This window comes from Oncorhynchus gorbuscha, linkage group LG06 (genome assembly GCF_021184085.1).
Source record: "Oncorhynchus gorbuscha isolate QuinsamMale2020 ecotype Even-year linkage group LG06, OgorEven_v1.0, whole genome shotgun sequence".
In the NCBI taxonomy this organism is placed as follows: Eukaryota; Metazoa; Chordata; class Actinopteri; order Salmoniformes; family Salmonidae; genus Oncorhynchus; species Oncorhynchus gorbuscha.
The window spans coordinates 11,644,134-11,671,393 of NC_060178.1; the positions used below are offsets into that span (position 1 = coordinate 11,644,134).

The 27,260-nt window shown below is 46.9% G+C and overlaps 1 protein-coding gene across 1 annotated transcript; it reads left to right on the plus strand.

The window, feature by feature from the left end:
- The first annotated feature begins 714 nt into the window (after positions 1–714).
- Positions 715–25,436, plus strand: LOC124037536 (tripartite motif-containing protein 16-like). The gene is made up of 5 exons (XM_046352339.1): positions 715–799; positions 12,078–12,311; positions 24,297–24,456; positions 24,577–24,636; positions 24,873–25,436. Exons 1-5 carry the CDS (start codon positions 716–718, stop codon positions 25,199–25,201), a joined length of 867 nt encoding a protein of 288 aa, XP_046208295.1. The 5' UTR covers position 715; the 3' UTR covers positions 25,202–25,436.
- Positions 25,437–27,260: the final 1,824 nt, after the last annotated feature.

The window sequence follows — 27,260 nt, forward strand, 5'->3', positions numbered from 1 at the left end:
TATCTCTAGTAAAACCCATGTCCTCTACACCCAGACTATCTCTAGTAAAACCCATGTCCTCTACACCCAGACTATCTCTAGTAAAACCCATGTCCTCTACACCCAGACTATCTCTAGTAAAACCCATGTCCTCTACACCCAGACTATCTCTAGTAAAACCCATGTCCTCCTCACCCAGACTATCTCTAGTAAAACCCATGTCCTCCTCACCCAGACTATCTCTAGTAAAAACCCATGTCCTCTCCACCCAGACTATCTCTAGTAAAACCCATGTCCTCCTCACCCAGACTATCTCTAGTAAAACCCATGTCCTCCTCACCCAGACTATCTCTAGTAAAACCCATGTCCTCTAACCCAGACTATCTCTAATAAAACCCATGTCCTCTACACCCAGACTATCTCTAGTAAAACCCTTGTCTTCTACACCCAGACTATCTCTAGTAAAACCCTTGTCTTCTACACCCAGACTATCTCTACTAAACCCCAGACGAGCTGCAGGAAGATAGAGTGGACACAATAAACCTCAGCCTTAGCAGGCCAGTCTTACTCTTAGATAATTATATAATTGTTTACTATTAATATCAAATAAATCAGATAAGTATGTAATTTTTCTATCACAATTCCTCTCTATGTCACATTACTATACTATTGATCTACTGGACAAATAAAGCTTGATAGCTCATTGAAGAGTGATTCTCCACAGAGGCAGCTGGGGATGAGTCAGCAGAAGGTCCAGCAGAGATTCCAGGAAAGAGAGAAGGAGCTGAAGGAGCTCCAACAGGCTGTGGAGTCTTTCAAGGTGAGTATTGTTGACCTGAGGAGACTTCTCTCTTCCAGTCAGAGAGAGAGGAGAGGGGCCCCTCTCCAATCCCACTGACCCCACTGCTGGGAACAGGCTGTCTGGACCTCTTTCAGACAATAGACTGCTTAATGTAACCGACAGGATATGAACCCAGGTCTACTGCAGGAGAAACCAACATCTTGACTGTTACACCAAGAGGACATTCCCTATTAGGAATACACTGATTTTGAAGTCACTTTTGGGCCTACCTCATCACATAACCATGAGTAACCATGACTGACTCAAATGTAGAGGTGTTCATGTTGCTGGGGATCAGAAGTGTCCGGTGAGAGAGAGGCAGGTTGAGGTGGATAGATTCAGAGTAGTGCAGAAGGTGTCGTATGCTGAGCCAGTGAAGAAAGGAGAGGAGGATGGGTCAAAGGTGAGGGATCCTGAGAGGATCCCTGTGTGTAGTAGATCTATGCAGCACAGAGGGATAGGCCAACGAGTGATATATGCTTCAGTAAGGTTGGCTTCTTAGAGTTCATAGCAATGGTTATCAACTGTACTGCAGAAATGGAATCTAAATCACAGAATATAGACGTTGTGGTGGCAGCTGCAGAGAAGTATTTGGTCATATGAGATTTGACTTCAGAAGAGTACCAGGGTGTGTTGAGTGGTGGTGTCCCGTCCTCCCAGGTCGTTGTCATAGTGCAGGAGCAGATCGGGTCAAAGTGTGGAATGGGGTAGTGGGTTTTTAATGACTGTAGGGTTAGTTGTCATGGTGCAGGAGCAGATAGGGTCAAAGTAGTGGAATGGGGTAGTGGGTTTTTAATGACTGTAGGGTTAGTTGGACGTGTGTCATAATTTCCCCTTTTGTATCACAAAGTATCATGGATTTATATTATGGTCCAGTTGGGGGCGGTAATGCAACATATTGGATTCCAACCGCCGTTAAACTCCAAAGAAGAAGAAACATTATATTATGTCTATTTTCAGTGTTGTAATGATGTCTCTCTCTCATTCAATCACTTTCATGGTAGTTGGTTGTGTGGGTCTCTGGTTATGAATGGGGTGCTGACAGACAATCGTTGATGGATATTTATAGAGCTCTGATCAGGACAACAATTGATTACGGGTGTAGAGTTTATGGAACAGTGGCACAGACTTGTCTTCAGAACCTGGACAGAATCCAGTATACAGCTTTAAGGACATGTATTGATGCATTTAAATCAACATCTGTATGTGTCTTACTAGTGGAGGCAGGTGAGATGCCTTTGGATATACGACGTAATAAATTGTCATTAGCTTATTGGGTTGAAAGGCTGCGAGGTTGAGCATCCCACTGCTACTGTTCTAGATGACTGTTGGGAAGATACTAGTAGACAAGGCAGTGGTTTTTGTTTGGACAGTTGGAAAGCTTGCTGATGAAAGTGGTTTGAGGGATTTGGAGGTTGGCCCTTCTGTGGTGATAGGGGATGTTCCTCCATGGTTACTCCCAGATCCTGTTGTTGATCTAACCTTGGTAGAGAAAAGGACAGATTGGTCAGAAGTCAGTAATGTAGGGAAACTGGTTGACAATTACATTGGTAGAAGTTGTTATGTTTTTTTACCACTTTTCACAGATGGATCCAAGGACCCAGATAGTGGAGCTCAGGAGCAGGAGTTTACCTTCCTGAATTTGATGTGCAGATATGTAGAACCCAGATAGTGGAGCTCAGGAGCAGGAGCTTACCTTCCTGAATTTGATGTGCAGATATGTAGAAGACTAACAGATGAACTGTCAGTATATTCAGTTGAACTGTTGGTGATAATAGTTGCCCTCCAGTGGGTGGAGGACGTACAGCCTGTTAGGATTATAGTAGACCCAGATTCTCTGTCTGTATTTGAATAGTTTATCATCTGGTTTATCTCATAGGAGTGACCTTCTATTGGAGGTAGCAATGTTATTATGGAGAATTGAGGGAATGGGTGTAGTAGTGAGATTCTGCTGGATCCCAGCACATTCAGGTGTGGAAGGGAATTAAATTGTACACCAGTTAGCTAAAAGATATAATTGATATTAATTACATTACATTAATGTAATGTAATGTAGAAGGTGAGGCCAAATGTGAGATCAGAGACATTTTGATAGATGTGTGGCAGAAGAGATGGGGCTCTGAGCTCAAGGGACGACATTTATATGCCCTCCAAAGAAAGGTCGGTGGACCAAGATTCAAAGGATTTAGGGGATTGGGGAGGGTCTATTAGAAGTTAGTAGGGCTCTTGTTTTTCTAAGAAGTACTGAGTTAGGTAGGATTATTTATAAATGTTGTAAACCGTGATTGAAGACACTCCAGCACAGTAGGTGGCGCCATGCACCTTTAACGTTGATTTGCGGACCGCTTTTATATCATAGAAGAAGTAGTTGGTCGTGTGAGGTTTTTGTGGTTCCTGAGGAGGGTTACTATTATTTTTTCTTTTAGCGTATTTTCCAATTTTATTTTCTCTTGTTGAGGGTTTATTTATTGGTTTCCACTCTTTATCGGTTAGAGTTGAGGGGGGAGTAGGGGTAGTTTGTTTGTGCGGCGTGATGGCTTCAACCGAGTGAAGAAGAAACGCTCTTGCATCAGGTGCATTCTGGAGAATGGTGTGGAGGAATTTCTGATCAAGGTCGGCGAACAGGTGGGAGCAGAACATATACACTCTGTATCCAGAATGAACAAGGAGGTTTTTGTTAATGAAAAAGGTGAGTCTTGTTACTCGACTAGTTACCAGTATCATTTTTGTGAGAGGTGTGTTGGTGCCCGATTTCGACAAGAGTAGTGGTGTCTAATCTGCCTCCGTTTAGAGTTGGTTCGTTTTGGTAACTTCACAAGTGGTTTTCATTTCATTTGCTCTCGGCTAGCTGTCTTTTTTCGTAGACAAGTGTTTGTTTCTTAACTTCGCACCCCCCCAACATTCCACTGAAAAGGCAGCGTGGGATATTCAAAAATATTTTTGGAAATATTTAACTTTCACACATTAACAAGTCCAAAACAACAAATGAAAGATAAACATCTTGTTAAATCTACCCATCGTGTCCAATTTTTAAAAATGTTTTACAGCGAAAACACAACATATATTTATGTTAGATCACCACCAAATCCCAAAAAACACACAGCCATTTTTCCCAGCCAAAGATCCAAAAGCAGAATTAGAGATAAAATGAATCACTAAACTTTGATAATCTTCATCAGATGACACTCATATGACATCATGTTACACAATACATTTACTTGTTGTTTTATAATATGCATATTTATATCCACAAATCTCGGTTTACAATGGCGCCATGTTCAGAAATGCCTCCAAAATATCTGGAGTAATTACAGAGAGCTACGCCAGATAACAGAAATACTCATCATAAAGTTTGACGAAAGATACATGTTTTACATATAATTAAAGATACACTGGTTCTTAATGCAACCGCTGTGTCAGATTTTTTTTTTAAAAGCATACCATGCAATAATCTGAGACAGCGCTCAGACGTAAATATATTTCTCTGCCATATTGGAGTCAACAGAAATACGAAATTACATCATAAATATTCCCTTACCTTTGGTGATCTTTGATCAGAATGCAGTGCAAGGAATCCGAATTCCGCAATAAATCGTTGTTTTGTTCCATAATGTCCATTCTAGTGTCCAATTAGCTACTTTTGCGCTGGTCCAGGCGAACTCGGACGAAAACTTCAAAAAGTTATATTCCAGGTCGAATAAACTGGTCAAACTAAGTAGAGAATCAATCTTCAGGATGTTATTATCATATATATCCAATAACATTCCAAACGGAGCATTTTTCTTTGTCTACAGAGTAATGGAACGCAGGCGATATAATGACTGCTCTGTGTAACCAGGAACTGGCATTCTGCTAGACCAGTGACTCAAATAGCTGCCATCCGGTCCTACATCACACTAGAGGCTTCATTCCACGTTCTACTGACTGTTGACATCTAGTGGAAGGTGTAGGAAGTGTGATATATATCTTATTTGGATGTGAATAGGCGATGAGTTGAAAATCAACCAGCCCCAGAATTTCCACTTCCTGTTTGGAAGTTTGCCTGTCCTATGAGTTCTGTTATACTCACAGACATAATTCAAACAGTTTTAGAAACTTCAGAGTGTTTTCTATCTAATAGCAATAATAATATGCATATATTAGCATCTGTGACAGAGTAGGAGGCAGTTCACTATGGGCACGCAATTCATCCAAAGTGAAAATGCTGCCCCCTATCCCTAAAAGTTTAACAAACTTCAAGGTTAAACAGGGGAGGGGTGGTACACAGGGTTTGTTAACAAAGATAGTGTGGGGATTGAGGGCAGGCAAGCGCTACCAGCCGGCAGCGGGGGCAATGACTAGGATGGACACTACATTTTTAACATTTACTGATAAAACTAGTTCATTGCATCCGCCATTCAGCCCAATTATATAATATTACCATATGTACATTTACATTACATTTACATTTAAGTCATTTAGCAGACGCTCTTATCCAGAGCGACTTACAAATTGGTGCATTCACCTTATGACATCCAGTGGAACAGTCACTTTACAATAGTGCATCTAAATCTTAAAGGGGGGTGAGAGGGATTACTTATCCTATCCTAGGTATTCCTTAAAGAGGTGGGGTTTCAGGTGTCTCCGGAAGGTGGTGATTGACTCCGCTGTCCTGGCGTCGTGAGGGAGTTTGTTCCACCATTGGGGGCCAGAGCAGCGAACAGTTTTGACTGGGCTGAGCGGGAGCTGTACTTCCTCAGTGGTAGGGAGGCGAGCAGGCCAGAGGTGGATGAACGCAGTGCCCTTGTTTGGGTGTAGGGCCTGATCAGAGCCTGGAGGTACTGAGGTGCCGTTCCCCTCACAGCTCCGTAGGCAAGCACCATGGTCTTGTAGCGGATGCAAGCTTCAACTGGAAGCCAGTGGAGAGAACGGAGGAGCGGGGTGACGTGAGAGAACTTGGGAAGGTTGAACACCAGACGGGCTGCGGCGTTCTGGATGAGTTGAAGGGGTTTAATGGCACAGGCAGGGAGCCCAGCCAACAGCGAGTTGCAGTAATCCAGACGGGAGATGACAAGTGCCTGGATTAGGACCTGCGCCGCTTCCTGTGTGAGGCAGGGTCGTACTCTGCGGATGTTGTAGAGCATGAACCTACAGGAACGGGCCACCGCCTTGATGTTGGTTGAGAACGAGAGGGTGTTGTCCAGGATCACGCCAAGGTTCTTGGCGCACTGGGAGGAGGACACAATGGAGTTGTCAACCGTGATGGCGAGATCATGATATGTCTCAGCTGTTTGTCGTAATCGCGAAAAACAGGCCTTGTTTTAGGTCATGTTTCACCCTGCCAGCTCCTATTAGTTGTATAGTAAAAACAGACCTTATTTTAGGTAATGTTTCACCCTGCCAGCTCCTATTAGTTGTATAGTAAAAACAGGTCTTATTTTAGGTGATGTCTCACCCTGCCAGCTCCTATTAGTTGTATTGAACACTGTGACACCAACTCACCTTCTGAAAGTTCTATTCCCAGTCCATTGTTCTGCGTCACAATGTCAGCTTCACTATTGTTATCAATGAAACCAGCCTGCGTTAACCTTGTTGGTTTACCTCAGGTAACTTATTATTAACTAGGTAACAGCTACTTGGTGAGGAAGCTCACTGTTCACATGATTACACGTTGTAGTGACTCACAGTGATAGCGATGGTTGGCGCATAGCCATCAAACGTTAGATTTTTTTCATCATGGTTATCCTTTTTAAAATGTTTATAAAAAGGTGTAAAACCGAAACAAAACGCATGTCCCTGTTCTCTTTTTCAAGACGTGGCCGATTTAAACAGCCAGGAGACATTTTTTAAATTAATAAAAAACCTTTTTGATGATATGTTGTTTCTAAATGGCTACAATTGGCATTGGGCAGGTTCGAGACTGATCTCTGGAATGAATGAGAAAAATACACTTTATTTCTCAGCTGCCTCACTTGTAACAGTCGATGAGTGAATGGGTGTGGAGTCAGGCGCAGAGAGCAAAGGATTCAGGAAAAACACGCTTTAATGTCCAAAAATGAACAGGAACAAAAATAGTATACCCAACACAGGTGTAACTATAAAATGAAATAGTCCCCTGATGTGAAATACTAGGACAGCGTGAAAACCCAACAAAAAACACTAACACCTTTCAGACATACAGGAGAACAAGCCCACACAAACAGAAGCGGGCTAAACAAACTTAAATAACCCCACCCTAACAACCAAACAATAAACAGGTGAAACCAATTAGACAAAACCAAACGAACACAGAACAAAGGATCGGTGGCAGCTAGTAGACTGGAAACGACGACCGCCGAGCGCCACCCGAACAAGAAGGGGAGCCACCTTCGGTAATATTTGTGACAGTATCCCTCCCACTGACGCGCAGCTCCCGCTGGCCTCGAGGATGACCCGGGGGCCGAGGCGCAGGGCGATCCGGATGGAGGCAATGGAACTCTCTCAACATAGATGGATCCAGAATATGCCCCACCAGGACCCAGTACCTCTCCTCCGGACCGTACCCCTCCCAGTCAACAAGATACTGCAGGCCCCTCCCCGCCGGGGACCCTTCGATGTCCAAAGGGGGCGGAGGGAACTCCGGAACCTCACCTTCCTGCATGGGACCAGCAACCACCGGCCTGAGGAGAGACACATGAAACGAGGGGTTAATGCGATAATACGAAGGAAGTAATAATCGATAACAAACCTTGTTTATTCTCCTCAGGACTTTAAATGTCCCTATACACTGCAGACCCAGCTTCCAGCAGGGCAAGTGGAGGGGCAGGTTTCGGGTCGAGAGCCAGACCCTGTCCCCTGGTGCAAACACGGGGGCCTCACTGTGGTGACGGTCAGCGCTCTTCTTCTGCCATCCACTCGCCTGATGTAATGACTCCTGGACGGCCCTCCAGGTCTCCTTAGAGTGCTGCACCCACTCCTCCACCGCAGGAGCCTCAGTCCGCAGGAGCCAGCTGGTACCCCAACACGCACTGAAACGGTGACATGTTGGTAGAGGAGTGGCTTAATCAATTCTGGGCCATTTCAGCCCAGGGGATGTATCTCGCCCACTCCCCTGGCCGGTCCTGGCAATACGACCGCAGAAACCTACCCACCTGCTGGTTCACTCTCTCCACTTGCCCATTACTCTCCGGGTGATACCCTGAGGTGAGGCTGACCGAGACCCCCAGACGTCCCATAAATGCCCTCCACACTCGGGAGGTAAACTGGGGACCCCGATCAGAAACAATATCCTCGGGCACCCCGTAGTGCCGGAAGACATTGGTGAAAAGAGCCTCCGCAGTCTGCAGGGCCGTAGGGACACCGGGCAACGGGATAAGGCGGCAGGATCGTAGTGTTCCCCTGAGTGGGGGGAAGGTCAGTAAGAAAATCCACCGATAGATGGGTCCATGGTCGTTGTGGAATGGGGAGGGGTTGTAGCCTCCCTTGTGGCAGGTGCCTAGGAGCCTTACTCTGGGCGCACACCGAACAGGAGGAGACATAGAATCGCACATCTCTCACCAAGGTAGGCCACCAGTACTTCCCCCTAAGACACTGTGGAGGCGCAGGTTCCTCTCTTAGCGCCCGCTCGATGTCCGCGTCCACCTTCCATACTACTGGTGCCACCAGCTTAGCTGCCGGAATGAAGGGAGTAGGATCGATGGACCGGTCCTCTGTCATAGAGGCGGGACAGCGTGTCGGCCTTAGTGTTGAGGGAACCTGGTCGATATGAAATCGTAAAACGAAATCTGGTGAAATACATGGCCCACCTTGCCTGGCGAGGATTCAGTCTCCTAGCTGATTGGATATACTCCAGGTTATGGTGGTCAGTCCAGATGAGGAAAGGGTGTTTAGCCCCCTCAAGCCAGTGTCTCCACACCTTCAGAGCCTTAACCATAGCCAACAACTCCCTGTCCCCCACATCATAATTCCGCTCCGCTGGCCCGAGCTTCCTCTAAAAAAAGCACAGGGGCGGAGCTTTGGTGGCGCACCCAAGCGCTGCGAGAGCACCGGCCCCCCCTTCAGCAGTGCGGTAATAGGAGCTGCTACCTGACCAAAACCCCGGATAAACCTCCGGTAGTAATTGGCAAACCCTAAGAACCGCTGCACCTCCTTTACTGTGGTCGGAATCGGCCAATTACGCACGGCCTTGACGCGGTCACCCTCCATTACCACCCCGAGCTGAAAATGCGATAACCCAGGAAGGAAACGGCTAGTTTAGAAAACTCACATTTCTCCGCCTTCACGACGTACAGTTCATGCTCCAGCAGTCGCCCTAGAACCTTACGCACCAGAGACACATGCGCGGTGCGTGTAGCGGAGTAGATCAAAATATTGTCCATATACACCACTACACCCTGTCCGTACAGGTCTCTGAGAATCTCGTCAACGAAGGATTGAAAGATAGCTGGAGCATTCTTTAACCAGTACGGCATGACGAGGTACTCATAATGGCCAGATGTGGTACTAAACGCGGTTTTCCACTCATCTCCCTCCCGAATACGTACCAGATTATATGCTCTCCTGAGATCCAGTTTCGTGAAAAACTGCGCTCCGTGAAATAATTCCACTGCCGTAGCGATGAGAGGTAGTGGGTAACTAAAACCCACCATGATGGAATTGAGACCCTCGATAATCAATACACAGACGCAAACCACCATCCTATTTTTTCACAAAAAAGAAACTCGAGGAGACGGGTGACATGGAGGGCCGAATGTACCCCTGTCCCAGAGCTTCCGTGACATATGTCTCCATAGCCAACGTCTCCTCCTGGGATAAAGGATACACATGACTCCTGGGGAGTGCAGCGTTTACCTGGAGGTTTATCACGCAATCCCCCTGATGATGGGGTGGTAATTGGGTCGCTTTCGTTTTACTGAAAGCGATAGCCAAATCGGCATACTCAGCGGGAATGCGCACGGTGGAAACCTGGTCTGGACTCTCCACCATTGTCGCACCAATGGAAACTCCTACCCACCTGCCTGAACACTCATCAGACCACCCCTGGAGAGTTTCTTGTTTCCACAAAATCGTCGGATTGTGAATAGCCAGCCAGGGAATCCCCAGCACCACCGGATACGCAGGTGAATCGATAAGGAACAGACTAATCCGCTCCTTATGATTCCCCTGTGTAATCATCTCCAAAGGAATAGTGGCCTCCCTGACCAGCCCTGACCCTAACGGTCGACTATCTAGCGAGTGCACGGGAAAAGGGGGGTCTACCTTAACTAACGGAATCCTCAACCTCTGAGCGAGTCCGCGATCTATAAAGTTCCCAGCTGCGCCTGAATCGACTAGCGCCTTATGCTGGAGAGAGGGAAAAAATTAAGGAAACATATTAATAAAAACATGTGACCAACAGGAAACTCTGGGAGAGTGTGGTGTTGACTCACCTGGGGTAACCGAGGAGTGTTCTGCCTGCCCTCTCGACTCCCAGATGAATTCCTCCAGCACCGACCTGAAAGTGTGCCCTCTCCGGCCACAACTGGTACAGGAGGAGCTTCCTCCTCCGATCTCCCTAGATGCAGCCCCTCCTAGCTCCATCGGGATAGGAACGGGAGGGTCAGGAGGTGGAACTAACAGGACCCTTTCAGAACGTCCGCGAGCAGCTAGCAGATGGTCTAACTGGATCGACAGGTCTATCAGTTCATCCAGGCTGAGTGTAGTGTCCCGACAAGCCAGCTCCCTGCGGACGTCCTCTCTCAGGCTACACCTGTAATGGTCTATCAGGGCCCTGTCGTTCCACCCTGCTCCAGTGGCAAAGGTCCAGAAATCCAGCGCGAAGTCCTGTGCGCTCCTCGTCCCCTGACGGAGATGGAACAACCTCTCACCCCCCTGCTCGGCCCTCCGGAGGATGATCGAACACGGCCCGGAAATGGCGGGTGAACTCCGGGTAGTCGCCCCTCGCTGAGTCGGGCCCGTTCCAAACAGCATTGGCCCACTCCAAGGCTCTACCCGTAAGGCAAGAGACGAGGACACTCACGCTGGCTGAACGGTGGCCAGGTAGAGATCTAGTTGTAGTAGAAATCCCTGGCACCCCGCTGCCGCTACATCGTACTCCTCGGAGGCGTAATGCGCAGAGCGCTGGTACCGGATCCCGCTGGGGAGATGGTAGAGTTGCTGGTGGGAGGGTAGGTGGGGTATTAGGGAGACCACTCTTCTCCCAACGGTCCATCCTCTCCATCATTTGATCCATCGCTGATCCGATGGACGTGTAATGAAGAACTCTCTCCTCCATCGTGGGGAGAGGGGTGGTCGCTGCTCCTGCTGACTCCATTCTAGTTTGCTGTGTTTGTTTGTTAATTCTTTCCAATGTGTCAAGTAATTATCTTTTTGTTTTCTCATGATTTGGTTGGGTCTAATTGTGCTGCTGTCCTGGGACTCTGTAGGGTGCGTTTGTGTTTGTGAACAGAGCCCCAGGACCAGCTTGCTTAGGGGACTCTTCTCCAGATTCATCTCTCTGTAGGTGATGGCTTTGTTGTGGAAGGTTTGGGAATCGCTTCCTTTTAGGTGGTTATAGAATTTAACGGCTCTTTTCTGGATTTTTATAATTAGTGGGTATCGGCCTAATTCTGCTCTGCATGCATTATTTGGTGTTCTACGTTGTACACTGAGGATTTTTTTTGCATAATTCTGCGTGCAGAGTCTCAATTTGGTGTTTGTCCCATTTTGTGAAGTCTTGGTTGGTGAGCGGACCCCAGACCTCACAACCATAAAGGGAAATGGGCTCTATGACTGATTCAAGTATTTTTAGCCAAATCCTAATTGGTATGTTGAAATGTATGTTCCTTTTGATGGCATAGAATGCCCTTCTTGCCTTGTCTCTCAGATCGTTCACAGCTTTGTGGAAGTTACCTGTGGTGCTGATGTTTAGGCCAATGTATGTATAGTTTTTTGTGTGCTCTAGGGCAACTGTGTCTAGATGGAATTTGTATTTGTGGTCCTGGTGACTGGACCTTTTTTGGAACACCATTATTTTGGTCTTACTGAGATTTACTGTCAGGGCCCAGGTCTAACAGAATCTGTGCAGAAGATATAGGTGCTGCTGTAGGTCCTCCTTGGTTGGTGACAGAAGCACCAGATCATTAGCAAACAGTAGGGTGAGGCCGGGTGCTACAGACTTTTCTAGTGCCCGCGCCAATTCGTTGATATATATATGTTGAAGAGGGTGGGGCTTAAGCTGCATCCCTGTCTCACCCCACGACCCTGTATGTGTTTTTTGCCAATTTTAACCGCACACTTGTTGTTTGTGTACTCTTAACAGCGCTCTGCACAGGCAGCAGTGGAGGACAGTGATCAGATCTTTACTGAGCTGATCCGCTCCATTGAGAGAAGGCGCTCTGAGGTGAAGGAGCTGATCAGAGCCCAAGAGAAGGCTCAAGTGAGTCAAGCTGAAGGACTCCTGGAGCAACTGAAGCAGGAGATAGCTGAGCTGAGGAAGAGAAGCACTGAGCTGGAGAAGCTCTCACACACAGAGGATCACATCCATTTCCTCCAGGTAACTAAACTGCCTTGTTACATGTGATATGAATTGAACTTCATGTGAAACTATTCATCTCAATCATTATGTTGTCCTGTCCCTCTCTCTGTCAGTCTCCGTCCCTGTCTCTCTGTCCATCTCTGTCCCTCCCCCTCTCTGTCCCGTCTCTCTCTCTTTCTGTCTTTCTCTCTCTGTTCCCCTCTATGTCCGTCCCTCTCTCTCTCTCTGTCCATCCCTCTCTCTCTGTCCATCCCTCTCTCTCTCTGTCCATCCCTCTCTCTCTGTCCGTCCCTCTCTCTCTCTCTGTCTGTCCATCCCTCTCTGTCCGTCCCTCTCTCTTTGTCCGTCCCTCTCTCTCTCTGTCCGTCCCTCTCTCTCTCTGTCCGTCCCTCTCTCTCTCTGTCCGTCCTCTCTCTCTCTCTGTCCATACCTCTCTCTCTCTGTCCATACCTCTCTCTCTCTCTCTCTCTCTCAATGTCCCCCTCTCTTTCTGTCCCCCTCTCTCTCTGTCCCTCTCTCGCTCTCTCTTTCCCTCTCTCTCTCTGTCCCTCTCTCTCTGTCCCTCTCTCGCTCTCTCTGTTCCTCTCTCTCTGTGTCCCTCTCTCTCTCGCTCTATGTCCCTCTGTCTCGCTCTTCGCTCTCTGTCAATTCAATTCAAGGGGCTTTATTGGCATGGAAACATGTGTTAACATTGCCAAAGCAAGTGAGGTAGATAATATACAAAAGTGAAATAAACAATAAATATTAACAGTAAACATTACACATACAGAAGTTTCAAAACAATAAAGACATTACAAATGTCATATTATATATATATACAGTGTGGTAACAATGTACAAATGGTTAAAGTACTCAAGGGCAAATAATAAGCATTAATATGGTTGCATTTACAATGGTGTTTGTTCTTCACTGGTTGCCCTTTTCTTGTGGCAACAGGTCACAAATCTTGCTGCTGTGATGGCACACTGTGGGATTTCACCCAGTAGATATGGGAGCTTATCAAAATTGGGGTTGTTTTCAAATTCTTTGTGGATCTGTGTAATCTGAGGGAAATATGCGTCTCTAATATGGTCATACATTGGGCAGGAGGTTAGGAAGTGCAGCTCAGTTTCCACCTAATTTTTGGGGCAGTGTGCACATAGCATGTCTTCTCTTGAGAGCCATGTCTGCCTATGGCGGCCTTTCTCAATAGCAAGCTCATGCTCACTGAGTCTGTACATAGTCAAAGCTTTCCTTAAGTTTGGGTCAGTCACAGTGGTCAGGTATTCTGCCACTGTGTACTCTCTGTTTAGGGCCAAATAGCATTCTAGTTAGCTCTGTGTTTTTGTTAATTCTTTCCGATGTGTCAAGTAATTATCTTTGTGTTTTCTCATGATTTGGTTGGATCTAATTGTGCCACTGTCCTGGGGCTCTGTGGGGTCTCTCCCTTCTCCCTGTCTCTCTGTATCTCTCTCTCTCTCTCTCTCTCTCTCTCTCTCTCTCTCTCTCTCTCTCTCTCTCTCTCTCTCTCTCTCTCTCTCTCTCTCTCTCTCTCTCTCTCTCTCTCTCTCTCTCTCTCTCCCTCTCTCAATTTACTTTATTGACTTGGCAAGTTCATTATTACTTACCGTACATTGTCAAAGTATACATTTCGAAGAATAAAAATATATATTTATATATATATTTATATGTAAATAAATGGTGGAACCAACAGCAATAATAATAGTAGTGGACATGGGAATACCATTGACAACAACTACAGCAACAATATTAATCAGAACAACAATACATTTAAGCAATGGTAGTAGACCAGTGTCAACATGACTGAGAAGAACATTCGTAGTGTTATTCCAAAAAGTGATCAAATTCAACATCTACTCACAGACTCCAACCTTGACTTCCTCTGCCTCTCAGAGACACGGCTCCATAATACCTCCATAATACCTCTCCATATGCTGCTTTGATAGTGCCTGGCTACAATATTGTCAGGAGAGACAGGAAGAGGAGGAGTTGTGATGATTTACATTAAAGAACATATCTGATGTAAACAAATTGAGTGGTCATGTGATAATGAACTAGAATGTATTGGCCTGAACGTTACACCGTCTCCCCAAACGTCTAGTGTTCAACCTTCCCAAGTTCTCTCACGTCACCCCGCTCCTCCGCTCTCTAGACTGGCTTCCAGTTGAAGCTCGCATCCGCTACAAGACCATGGTGCTTGCCTACGGAGCTGTGAGGGGAACGGCACCTCAGTACCTCCAGGCTCTGATCAGGCCCTACACCCAAATAAGGGCACTGCGTTCATCCACCTCTGGCCTGCTCGCCTCCCTACCACTGAGGAAGTACAGTTCCCGCTCAGCCCAGTCAAAACTGTTCGCTGCTCTGGCTCCCCAATGGTGGAACAAACTCCCTCACGACGCCAGGACAGCGGAGTCAATCACCACCTTCCGGAGACACCTGAAACCCCACCTCTTTAAGGAATACCTAGGATAGGATAAAGTAATCCTTCTCACCCCCCTTAAAAGATTTAGATGCACTATTGTAAAGTGGCTGTTCCACTGGATGTCATAAGGTGAATGCACCAATTTGTAAGTCGCTCTGGATAAGAGTGTCTGCTAAATGACTTAAATGTCAATGTAAATGTCTTTTACCCTTATTGGAATGTATAGGCCACCTTCCACCAAGTGTGTTTTTTGATCAGTTTAATAACATGCTTAGGGAACGTGACTTTGGGAAAGAGGTAATATTAAATGGGAGATTTTAACATTAATTATGAAGACATGTCTAGTAGGAAAACCCTCAAACGGATCACTAATACCTTTGACCTTACACAGCTAGTTAAAGGGCCAACCAGGGTGACTTGTTGCTCTAAAACACAGATTGATTTGGTGTTCAGTAATAAACCAGAGAGAATGATTAAATCATTCAATATGGTTACTGGGCTGTCTGATCATAATCTGACATTTATAGCCAGAAAGCTGTCTAAGAGCAGGTTTAACCTCTCTACTGTTAGAAAGACGGATCAACTAAGAATACCTAAGAGTGAATTAAACTATTTTGAAAACGCAATTAGGGGAATTAACTGGAATGATCTCTTGTCCTATACAGACGTGGAAGCTGATAGTCAGGTTTCTCTATCCACAATCCAGACTACAATAAATGGCTTCCTAAAGAAAATCAAATCCAAACCTGGCCAAAAGAGCACTCTTCCTTGGCTAAATGGAGAAATCTGGAAACTGATGAAAGAACGAGATTATGCTCTAAAAATAGCCCAAAGATTTAAATTGGAGCATGACAGACGTAGGTTTACCATGTTGAGAAATAAGGTGATGAAAGAAATCAGACAGACCAAGGCAAACGTTTTTATTAACATAATTGGTGAAGCAAAGGGAAATTCTAAACTGATTTGGGAGAATCTAAAAAAGTTAACAGGGAAAGACCATAGTAACACTGCAAAAAGACAAGAAATCATAGTGAATAACAATCTAACACAAGATGCAGTCCAAACAGCAATAGCCTTCATTTACTACTTTATTGACTCTGTCAGGGTACTGACACAGAACCCCTCCACTGGTTTCTTGGGCTCAGTGCTAGTGAATGACGCTCAACCTGTCTTCATCATGAGTGAGGTTTCTGAGTCAAAGGTGAACAAGGTGATTAGCTCACTAAAGAACTCTAAAGCCAAATATGTGTTTGGGCTGGACTCTACCTTTCTTAAAAACTACAAAGAGTCACTCATTGGCCCCATTACTAAGGTCACCAACACATCTATTGGTCTATTGAATTATAATTTTGAGAAAGAAATATTATCTTAAGTCTGAGTATTTATCACAGTGTAATAGGAAATGCAGCTCTGTCTCTAACTCTCCCCTGGAGCAGAGTGAGCACAGCCTGTCCTCTCTGGGAAGCCAGGTTTCTCTGTGATGACCGGTCTCTATAGCCAGACTGTGCTCACTGAGTCTGTACCTAGTGAATGTTTTCCTCAGTTTTCTATCAGTCACAGTGGTCAGATAGTCTGCCACCATGTACTGTCTGTTTAGAGCCAAATAGCATTGAAGTTTACTTTGATTTTTTGTGGTGTCTTTCCAATAGGTGATATTTTTGTTTTTGTTTTGTGATGATTTGGTTGGGCCAGATTTTCTGAGTGCTGTCCTGAGGCACTTTGGGGTTGGTTTGGGTTGGTGAACTGAGCCTCAGAACTAGCCGGCTGAGGGACTCTTCTCTTGTTTCATCTCTTGACATTATAGAGCTGTGTGATGGAATGTTTTGGGGTCACTTGTTTTTAGATGGTTGTAAAATTTGATGGTTCTTTTTTCTATTTGAATGAGGAGGGGGTATTGTTCTGCTCTATATGCGTTATTTGGAGTTTTTCTTTGCACTTGCAATACAGTCTTGCAAAACTTTGCATGCAGTATTTCGATTGGATGTTTGTCCCATTTGGTGAATTCATTATTAGAGATTGGACCCCATACTTCACTGCCATATAGAGCAATTGGTTCTATAACTGATTGAACATTTTTGAGCCAGATTCTAATTGGAATTTCGATTTTGATGTTCCTTATAATGGCATAGAATGCTCTTCTTGCTTTGTCTCTCAGCTCATTCACAGCTGTGTGAAAGTTACCTGTGTTGCTGATATTTAGTCCTAGATATGTGTAGTTTTTGGTGTGTTCTAATAGAACTGTGTCCAAAAAGAACATATATAACATATTTATATTTGTCATCCTTATTTCCGGACCTTTTTTGGAATATCATTATATTTGTTTGTTTTTTAGGTTAACGGTCAGAGCCTGTTATGCAGGTGAATGAGGACCCAAAAGCGACTTGGCGAAAACAGAGTCTTTAATCCAGTTAAAGGAAATAGCAATACTCCTAGACAAATCGGAGCGGTAAATAAAGCATAAAAAACAATTCCACTCGTAATCACGAGAACTGACTGGAGACTCGATAATAAACTGCAGGTTGCCTCGGGAAGGCACTTGACCGTAGCAGACTCAGACACCTGCTCACCACGCAGCATCTGAGGGAAACACGACACGACAGGGCGATACAAAGACACAGCACGGTGAACAATATACATGGATCCGACAGGGCAGAAACGGAAAACAAGGGGAGAAATAGGGACTCTAATCAGGGGAAAAGATAGGGAACAGGTGTGGGAAGACTAAATGATTGATTAGGGGAATAGGAACAGCTGGGAGCAGGAACGGAACGATAGAGAGAAGAGAGAGAGGGAGGGAGAGAGAAAAAGGGGAACGAACCTAAAAAGACCAGCAGGGGGAAAACGAACAGAAGGAAAAGCAAAATGACAAGACAATATAAGACAAAACATGACAGTACCCCCCCCACTCACCGAGCGCCTCCTGGCGCACTCGAGGACGAGGAGGAATCCTGGCGGCAACGGAGGAAATCATCAATCAGTGAACGGTCCAGCACGTCCCGAGACGGAACCCAACTCCTCTCCTCAGGACCGTAACCCTCCCAATCCACTAAGTATTGGTGACCCCGTCCCCGAGAACGCATGTCCATGATCCTACGTACCTTGTAAATAGGTGCGCTCTTGACAAGGACGGGAGGGGGGGAGGGAAGACGAACGGGGGTGCGAAGAAAGGGCTTGACACAGGAGACATGGAAGACAGGATGGACGCGACGAAGATGTCGCGGAAGAAGCAGTCGCACAGCGACAGGATTGACGACCTGGGAGACACGGAACGGACCAATGAACCGCGGAGTCAACTTACGAGAAGCTGTCGTAAGAGGAAGGTTGCGAGTGGAAAGCCACACTCTCTGGCTGCAACAATACCTTGGACTCTTAATCCTACGTTTATTGGCGGCTCTCACAGTCTGTGCCCTGTAACGGCAAAGTGCAGACCTCACCCTCCTCCAGGTGCGCTCACAACGTTGGACAAACGCTTGAGCGGAGGGAACGCTGGACTCGGCAAGCTGGGATGAGAACAGAGGAGGCTGGTAACCCAGACTACTCTGAAACGGAGATAACCCGGTAGCAGACGAAGGAAGCGAGTTGTGAGCGTATTCTGCCCAGGGAGCTGTTCTGCCCAAGACGCAGGGTTTCTGAAAGAAAGGCTGCGTAGTATGCGACCAATCGTCTGATTGGCCCTCTCTGCTTGACCGTTAGACTGGGGATGAAACCCGGAAGAGAGACTGACGGACGCACCAATCAAACGACAGAACTCCCTCCAAAACTGTGACGTGAATTGCGGACCTCTGTCTGAAACGGCGTCTAACGGGAGGCCATGAATTCTGAACACATTCTCGATGATGATTTGTGCCGTCTCCTTAGCGGAAGGAAGTTTAGCGAGAGGAATGAAATGTGCCGCCTTAGAGAACCTATCGACAACCGTAAGAATCACAGTCTTCCCTGCAGACAAAGGCAGACCGGTAATGAAGTCTAGGGCGATGTGAGACCATGGTCGAGAAGGAATGGGGAGCGGTCTGAGACGACCGGCAGGAGGAGAGTTACCTGACTTAGTCTGCGCGCAGTCCGAACAAGCAGCCACGAAACGGCGCGTGTCACGCTCCTGAGTCGGCCACCAAAAGCGCTGGCGAATAGAAGCAAGAGTGCCTCGAACACCGGGATGACCAGCTAACTTGGCAGAGTGAGCCCACTGAAGAACAGCCAGACGAGTGGAAACAGGAACGAAAAGAAGGTTACTAGGACAAGCGCGCGGCGACGCAGTGTGCGTGAGTGCTTGCTTAACCTGTCTTTCAATTCCCCAGACTGTCAACCCGACAACACGCCCATAAGGAAGAATCCCCTCGGGATCAGTAGAAGCCACAGAAGAACTAAAAAGACGGGATAAGGCATCAGGCTTGGTGTTCTTGCTACCTGGACGGTAAGAAATCACAAACTCGAAACGAGCGAAAAATAACGCCCAACGAGCTTGACGAGCATTAAGTCGTTTGGCAGAACGGATGTACTCAAGGTTCTTATGGTCTGTCCAAACGACAAAGGAACGGTCGCCCCCTCCAACCATTGTCGCCATTCGCCTAGGGCTAAGCGGATGGCGAGCAGTTCGCGGTTACCCACATCATAGTTGCGTTCAGATGGCGACAGGCGATGAGAAAAATAAGCGCAAGGATGAACCTTATCGTCAGACTGGAAGCGCTGGGATAGAATGGCTCCCACGCCTACCTCTGAAGCGTCAACCTCGACAATGAATTGTCTAGTGACGTCAGGAGTAACGAGGATAGGAGCGGACGTAAAACGTTCTTTTAGAAGATCAAAAGCTCCCTGGGCGGAACCGGACCACTTAAAACACGTCTTGACAGAAGTAAGAGCTGTGAGAGGGGCAGCAACTTGACCGAAATTACGAATGAAACGCCGATAGAAATTAGCGAAACCTAGAAAGCGCTGCAACTCGACACGTGACCTTGGAACGGGCCACTCACTGACAGCTTGGACCTTAGCGGAATCCATCTGAATGCCTTCAGCGGAAATAACGGAACCGAGAAAAGTAACGGAGGAGACATGAAAAGAGCACTTCTCAGCCTTCACGTAGAGACAATTCTCTAAAAGGCGCTGGAGAACACGTCGAACGTGCTGAACATGAATCTCGAGTGACGGTGAAAAAATCAGGATATCGTCAAGGTAGACAAAAACAAAGATGTTCAGCATGTCTCTCAGAACATCATTAACTAATGCCTGAAAAACAGCTGGCGCATTGGCGAGACCAAACGGCAGAACCCGGTACTCAAAATGCCCTAACGGAGTGTTAAACGCCGTTTTCCACTCGTCCCCCTCTCTGATGCGCACGAGATGGTAAGCGTTACGAAGGTCCAACTTAGTAAAGCACCTGGCTCCCTGCAGAATCTCGAAGGCTGATGACATAAGGGGAAGCGGATAACGATTCTTAACCGTTATGTCATTCAGCCCTCGATAATCCACGCAGGGGCGCAGAGTACCGTCCTTTTTCTTAACAAAAAAAAAACCCCGCCCCGGCCGGAGAGGAAGAAGGCACTATGGTACCGGCGTCAAGAGACACAGACAAATAATCCTCGAGAGCCTTACGTTCGGGAGCCGACAGAGAGTATAGTCTACCCCGAGGAGGAGTGGTCCCCGGAAGGAGATCAATACTACAATCATACGACCGGTGAGGAGGAAGGGAGTTGGCTCGGGACCGACTGAAGACCGTGCGCAGATCATGATATTCCTCCGGCACTCCTGTCAAATCGCCAGGTTCCTCCTGAGAAGTGGGGACAGAAGAAATGGGAGGGATGGCAGACATTAAACACTTCACATGACAAGAAACGTTCCAGGATAGGATAGAATTACTAGACCAATTAATAGAAGGATTATGACATACTAGCCAGGGATGACCCAAAACAACAGGTGTAAAAGGTGAACGAAAAATCAAAAAAGAAATAGTCTCACTGTGGTTACCAGATACTGTGAGGGTTAAAGGTAGTGTCTCAAATCTGATACAGGGAAGATGACTACCATCTAAGGCGAACATGGGCGTAGGCTTGTCTAACTGTCTGAAAGGAATGTCATGTTTCCGAGCCCATGCTTCGTCCATGAAACAACCCTCAGCCCCAGAGTCTATCAAGGCACTGCATGTAGCACCCGAACCGGTCCAGCGTAGATGGACCGACATAGTAGTACAGGATCTAGATGGAGAGACCTGAGTAGTAGCGCTCACCAGTAGCCCTCCGCTTACTGATGAGCTCTGGCTTTTACTGGACATGAATTGACAAAATGTCCATCAAATCCGCAATAGAGGCACAGGCGGTTGGTGATCCTCCGTTCCCTCTCCTTAGTCGAGATGCGAATACCTCCCAGCTGGATGGGCTCAGTCTCTGAGCCAGAGAAGGGAGATGGTTGCGATGCGGAGCAGGGAAACACCGTTGACGCGAGCTCTCTTCCACGAGCTTGGTGACGAAGATCTACCCGTCGTTCTATGCGGATGGCGAGAGCAATCAAAGAGTCCACACTGGAAGGAACCTCCCGGGAGAGAATCTCATCTTTAACCACTGCGTGGAGTCCCTCCAGAAAACGAGCGAGCAGCGCCGGCTCGTTCCAGTCACTAGAGGCAGCAAGAGTGCGAAACTCTATAGAGTAATCCGTTATGGATCGATCACCTTGGCATAGGGAAGCCAGGGCCCTAGAAGCCTCCCTACCAAAAACTGAACGGTCAAAAACCCGAATCATCTCCTCTTTAAAGTTCTGGTAATTGTTTGAACAATCAGCCCTTGCCTCCCAGATAGCTGTGCCCCACTCTCGAGCCCGGCCAGTAAGGAGTGAAATGACGTAAGCAACCCGAGCTCTCTCTCTAGAGTATGTGTTGGGTTGGAGAGAGAACACAATATCACACTGGGTGAGAAAGGAGCGGCACTCCTTGGGCTGCCCGGAGTAGCAAGGTGGGTTATTAACCCTAGGTTCCGGAGGCTCGGCAGACCAGGAAGTAACAGGTGGCACGAGACGAAGACTCTGGAACTGTCCAGAGAGGTCGGAAACCTGAGCGGCCAGGTTCTCCATGGCATGACGAGCAGCAGACAATTCCTGCTCGTGTCTGCCGAGCATGGCTCCTTGGATCTCGACGGCAGTGTTACGAGCGTCTGTAGTCGCTGGGTCCATTCTTTGGTCGGATCCTTCTGTTATGCAGGTGAATGAGGACCCAAAAGTGACTTGGCGAAAACAGAGTCTTTAATCCAGTTAAAGGAAATAGCAATACTCCTAGACAAATCGGAGCGGTAAATAAAGCATAAAAAACAATTCCACTCGTAATCACGAGAACTGACTGGAGACTCGATAATAAACTGCAGGTTGCCTCGGGAAGGCACTTGACCGTAGCAGACTCAGACACCTGCTCACCACGCAGCATCTGAGGGAAACACGGCACGACAGGGCGATACAAAGACACAGCACGGTGAACAATATACAAGGATCCGACAGGGCAGAAACGGAAAACAAGGGGAGAAATAGGGACTCTAATCAGGGGAAAAGATAGGGAACAGGTGTGGGAAGACTAAATGATTGATTAGGGGAATAGGAACAGCTGGGAGCAGGAACGGAACGATAGAGAGAAGAGAGAGAGGGAGGGAGAGAGAAAAAGGGGAACGAACCTAAAAAGACCAGCAGGGGGAAAACGAACAGAAGGAAAAGCAAAATGACAAGACAATATAAGACAAAACATGACAGAGCCCAGGTCTGACAAAACCTGCGAAGACGATCTAGGTGCTGCTTGCTTTAACCCCCCTTTAGTGGGAGACAGCAGCACCAGGTCATCTGCGTACATTTGAGTCCATCAACAGGACGATGTCAGCCAGTGTTTCTTCTGGACTGGAGGGGGCAGAGGGGGGTGTGCCGGTGCCGCTGTCAATGGGAGGCTGTTCTGGGGTTTGGGAAGGAGGGGTGCAGCAGGCAGGGCTGGGGAGGCCTGGCTGGTTGAGCTGGGCTCCTCTGCTGTGTGAGGGCAGGTCATAGAGTGGTGTTCTAGCTGCTCCTGCAGTCTGTCCCCTGTTCTCTTTCTCTCCTGTAGCTCCTCTCTTAGTGTGGTCAGATCGTTATTACTGTTCGGCCTGTCTTTTTGGAGCTCTCTCACCTCCTTTGTTAGATCAGCCAGCTCTCACCTCCTTTGTTAGATCAGCCAGCTCTCACCTCCTTTGTTAGATCAGCCAGCTCTCTCACCTCCTTTGTTAGATCAGCCAGCTCTCACCTCCTTTGTTAGATCAGCCAGCTCTCTCTTGAGTCCGTCTCTCTCTTGCTGAACCTCTTTCAGCTGTGTTGCAAGGCTGCTGTCCTGCTCTGTCCTCACCTTGGTTAGGAGCTCCTCTAAGGTGTGGTTGTCTGGTTGCTGTTTGCTCACGCTCTCCCTCAGCAGGACCACCTCCCCCTCCAGTCTGGTGAACTCATCCCCCATGGCAGCCATGGTGGTGAGGAGGGCCTGAGCCTGCTCTGCACTGAGGGGGTTGCTCTCCTCCTGGGGCGTGTCCTCCGTTATGGTGGGAAGAGAGGTGCTGGATGTGCCTTTTTGGGTGGGGAGAGTAGGGGTGAGGGTGGTGCTGGTGGAGTTTGTCTGGTGGGAGGGCATGTCACTGCTGGTGTCCTCTCTCTGCTCTCTCCTTAATGGTCTGAAAGTCTGTTTCAAACAGCCTAATGTTACCTTGCACCATGACAGTCCCAGTCTTATAGAGGTTGATTGTTATCATGGTGCTATCAGGGTCGTCTGTCTCTTTGACTTTCAGCTTCCACCCATTACAGATTCCCTCTTTCTTTATGGATGGGTAGTGAGAGCACACTGCTGAGCGCCATGCATTTGGCTGGTCAGTGAGGAAGATGAGATTACTCACATCACCATTTTTGTAGTTGTCTGCGAAAAGGGTTTCTGGCCTCCCCTTTAGTAGTGTCTGTTTAAAAGCTTTCCTCGTTGTGTCATTTTTGGCCTCTGGAGGGTAGAGAATGGATTCAGCGCTGAGGAGGAGTGGGGACATGGTGCTTGTGGGCTCTGCTACTGCTGCTCTGTTCTGCTGCCCGTTGCCATGGCAACCGATTTGTCCGTCTGCTGCTGTTGCCAGCTAGCTGTAATTTAGCTCAAAAACCAGCAAAAAGAGTGACAAATCTTCACACAAAAAAACAGAAGATATGTTTAAAGTTAGTCCGTCTCCTTTTTAGTTTACCCACTCAGTTTGGTCGTTTGATGTAGTTGTATTAACTCCCCTTACTAGGTTTGTTGTAGCTCGTTTCTTCTGGCTAGCTTGTTAGCATGCTGGCTAGGTCTTTGTTGTCTAGCTAGCTTTTTCGATTAGAGTGTTTATCTCATTCTAAAAACAACAACAAAAATTAAATATATCAGAAACTCATGTTGAGCATGACTCTCTCTCTCTGTCCCCCTCTCTCTCTCTCTCTCTCTCTCTCTTTCTCTCCCTCTGACCCTCTTTCTCTCTCCCTCTCTCTTTCTCTCTCTCTCTCTGTCCCTCTCTCTCGGTCTGTCTCTCTCTGTCTCTCTTTCTCTCTCTCTGTCCCTCTCTCTATCTCTATCCCTCTGTCTGTCTCTCTCTCTCCAGAGTTATCAGTCTCTCTCCAGAATGAGTGTGTCTTCAGACTTACCCAGCATCGTTGTCCGTCCTCTTCAGTACTTTGGAGATGTGAGTCAGACTGTGTCTGAACTGAGAGAGAAACTAGAAGACTTCCTTAAAGGAGAATGGACCAAGATCTCCACTACAGGTGTGTTGAAAATAATAAGAACATCAACTTTAGACCATTGAAAGTTCCCTACTAGTCATATACATATGGTATGATGATAACATTCCCTCTCTCTCTGTCAATGTGTTTGTGTGTCTGTAGTGAATATAGTGGAGGTTGTACTGCCTCCAGAGCCCAAGACCAGAGAGCAGTTGTTACAATGTGAGTCTCTTTATTGTGAAGTAACTAACAGTCTCTTTTTACTGACACTCCTAACAAGCCCTCTTGAAATATATAGCAATAGTAGATCTAATCAAAGACTGGGTATCTATCTGACTCCTCATATTACTCTGATCTGATCTCTGCTCTGCTCTAATCAAAGACAGGGTAGATACAGTATCTGACTTAACTTATTGTTCTAACTCCCCTCATTGGTCTCTGCTCTGCTCTTCTCCCAGATTCCTGTCAGCTCACACTGGACCCAAACACAGCAGGCACACAACTCTCTCTGTCTGAAGGGACCCGAAAGGTGACCTATACAGACCAAGTCCAACCATATCCTGGTCATCCAGACAGATTCACTAACTACTACCAGGTTCTGTGTAGAGAGGGTCTGTGTGGACGCTGTTACTGGGAGGTGGAGTGGAGTGGTTATGTTGATATAGCAGTCTCATATATAAAGATATCAGCCGAACAGAGACAGATGGTGGATTTGGAGACAATGGCAAGTCCTGGAGTTTACTATGCTATAGTGGTGGTTATTGTTTCAGACACAATAATGTTGTAACTAAAGTAGCAGGCCCTCAGTCCTCCAGAGTATGAGTGTACCTGGATCACAAGGCAGGTACTCTGTCCTTCTACAGTGTCTCTGACACAATGACCCTCCTCCACAGAGTCCAGACCACATTCACTCAGCACCTCTATCCTGGACTTTGGCTCTCTGGTACTGCTGAGCTGGTTAAACTGTAGTAGGGTCCACATAGATACTAGTCATGCTGGTATAGTCTATAGCTGAGCTGGTTAAACTGTAGTAGGGTCCACATAGATACTAGTCATGCTGGTATAGTCTATAGCTGAGCTGGTCAAACTGTAGTAGGGTCCACATAGATACTAGTCATGCTGGTGTAGTCTATAGCTGAGCTGGTTATACTGTAGAAGGGTCCACATAGATACTAGTCATGCTGGTGTCGTCTATAGCTGAGCTGGTTATACTGTAGAAGGGTCCACATAGATACTAGTCATGCTGGTGTAGTCTATAGCTGAGCTGGTTATACTGTAGAAGGGTCCACATAGATACTAGTCATGCTGGTGTAGTCTATAGCTGAGCTGGTTATACTGTAGCAGGGTCCACATAGATACTAGTCATGCTGGTGTAGTCTATAGCTGAGCTGGTTATACTGTAGAAGGGTCCACATAGATACTAGTCATGCTGGTGTCGTCTATAGCTGAGCTGGTTATACTGTAGAAGGGTCCACATAGATACTAGTCATGCTGGTGTAGTCTATAGCTGAGCTGGTTATACTGTAGAAGGGTCCACATAGATACTAGTCATGCTGGTGTAGTCTATAGCTGAGCTGGTTATACTGGTTATTCCTTTCTGTTTACGTGTGAACTAGTCCACTTCCTTTCATGGATTTATAAGGAAATGACTGGTATATGTAAACTCCCTCTACCCCATGCCAACACCAGTCCAATGCTTTAACATTTGTGAGGAGTAGTGAAGGAATGTTACCCTTCAGGAGGAAGGAGAGATTATTGGGACGCCCCCATGGAGTGATGATAGAGGGTTGTGAAAGAGGAGAGAGGTAATGGTTGTACTCTCCCATGGAGTGATGATAGAGGGATGTGAGAGGAGAGAGGTAATGGTTGGACTCTCCCATGGAGTGATGATAGAGGGATGTGAGAGGAGAGAGGTAATGGTTGTACTCCCCCATTGAGTGATGATAGAGGGATGTGAGGAGAGAGGTAATAGTTGTACTCCCCCATTGAGTGATGATAGAGGGATGTGAGAGGAGAGAGGTAATGGTTGTACTCCCCCGTGGAGTGATGATAGAGGGATGTGAAAGAGGAGAGAGGTAATGGTTGTACTCCTCCATGGAGTGATGATAGAGGGATGTGAAAGAGGAGAGAGGTAATGGTTGGACTCCCCCGTGGAGTGATGATAGAGGGATGTGAAAGGAGAGAGTCAATAGTTGTACTTCCCCATGGAGTGATGATAGAGGGATGTGAAAGAGGAGAGAGGTAATGTTTGTACTCCCCCATGGAGTGATGATAGAGGGATGTGAAAGAGGAGAGAGGTAATGGTTGTACTCCCCCATGGAGTGATGATAGAGGGATGTGAAAGAGGAGAGAGGTAATGGTTGTACTATACTTATTTATTCTCTCATTACTGACATTCTTTTTCATATAATTGCACAACACAAAATAAATCATGTTAGATAATGCTCACTTCCTCCTATAAGAGTCATTGAAGTGTTGGATGAGACAGGACCCTGACTTCACCGGGGGATATGTGTTGGATGAGACAGGACCCTGACTTCACCGGGGGATATGTGTTGGATGAGACAGGACCCTGACTTCACCGGGGGATATGTGTTGGATGAGACAGGACCCTGACTTCACCGGGGGATATGTGTTGGATCCGTCACAACAGGTGATGAGGATCTCATCTTCCAACTGCACAAAGAAAACCAGGGACCGCAGTGTGCTCCAGTCTCCAGCAGGGGGCAGTAAAAACACTATGGACCTGAAAGGGAAAGTGAGAAGTAAATATCAAAGGTGAATGTACGTTAATGTTTCCACAGAGACCTGTGGTCATATTCACTAGGCACCAAACTGAAGAAAAT

What these genes read in the sequence shown, in the direction of transcription:
- LOC124037536 (XM_046352339.1), top strand. Translation starts at nt 716, where the DNA reads ATGAGTCAGCAGAAGGTCCAGCAGAGATTCCAGGAAAGAGAGAAGGAG. An exon ending in AGGCTGTGGAGTCTTTCAAG is followed by an intron (nt 800 to 12,077) that starts GTGAGTATTGTT and finishes TACTCTTAACAG; the next exon opens with CGCTCTGCACAGGCAGCAGT. An exon ending in GACCAAGATCTCCACTACAG is followed by an intron (nt 24,457 to 24,576) that starts GTGTGTTGAAAA and finishes GTGTGTCTGTAG; the next exon opens with TGAATATAGTGGAGGTTGTA.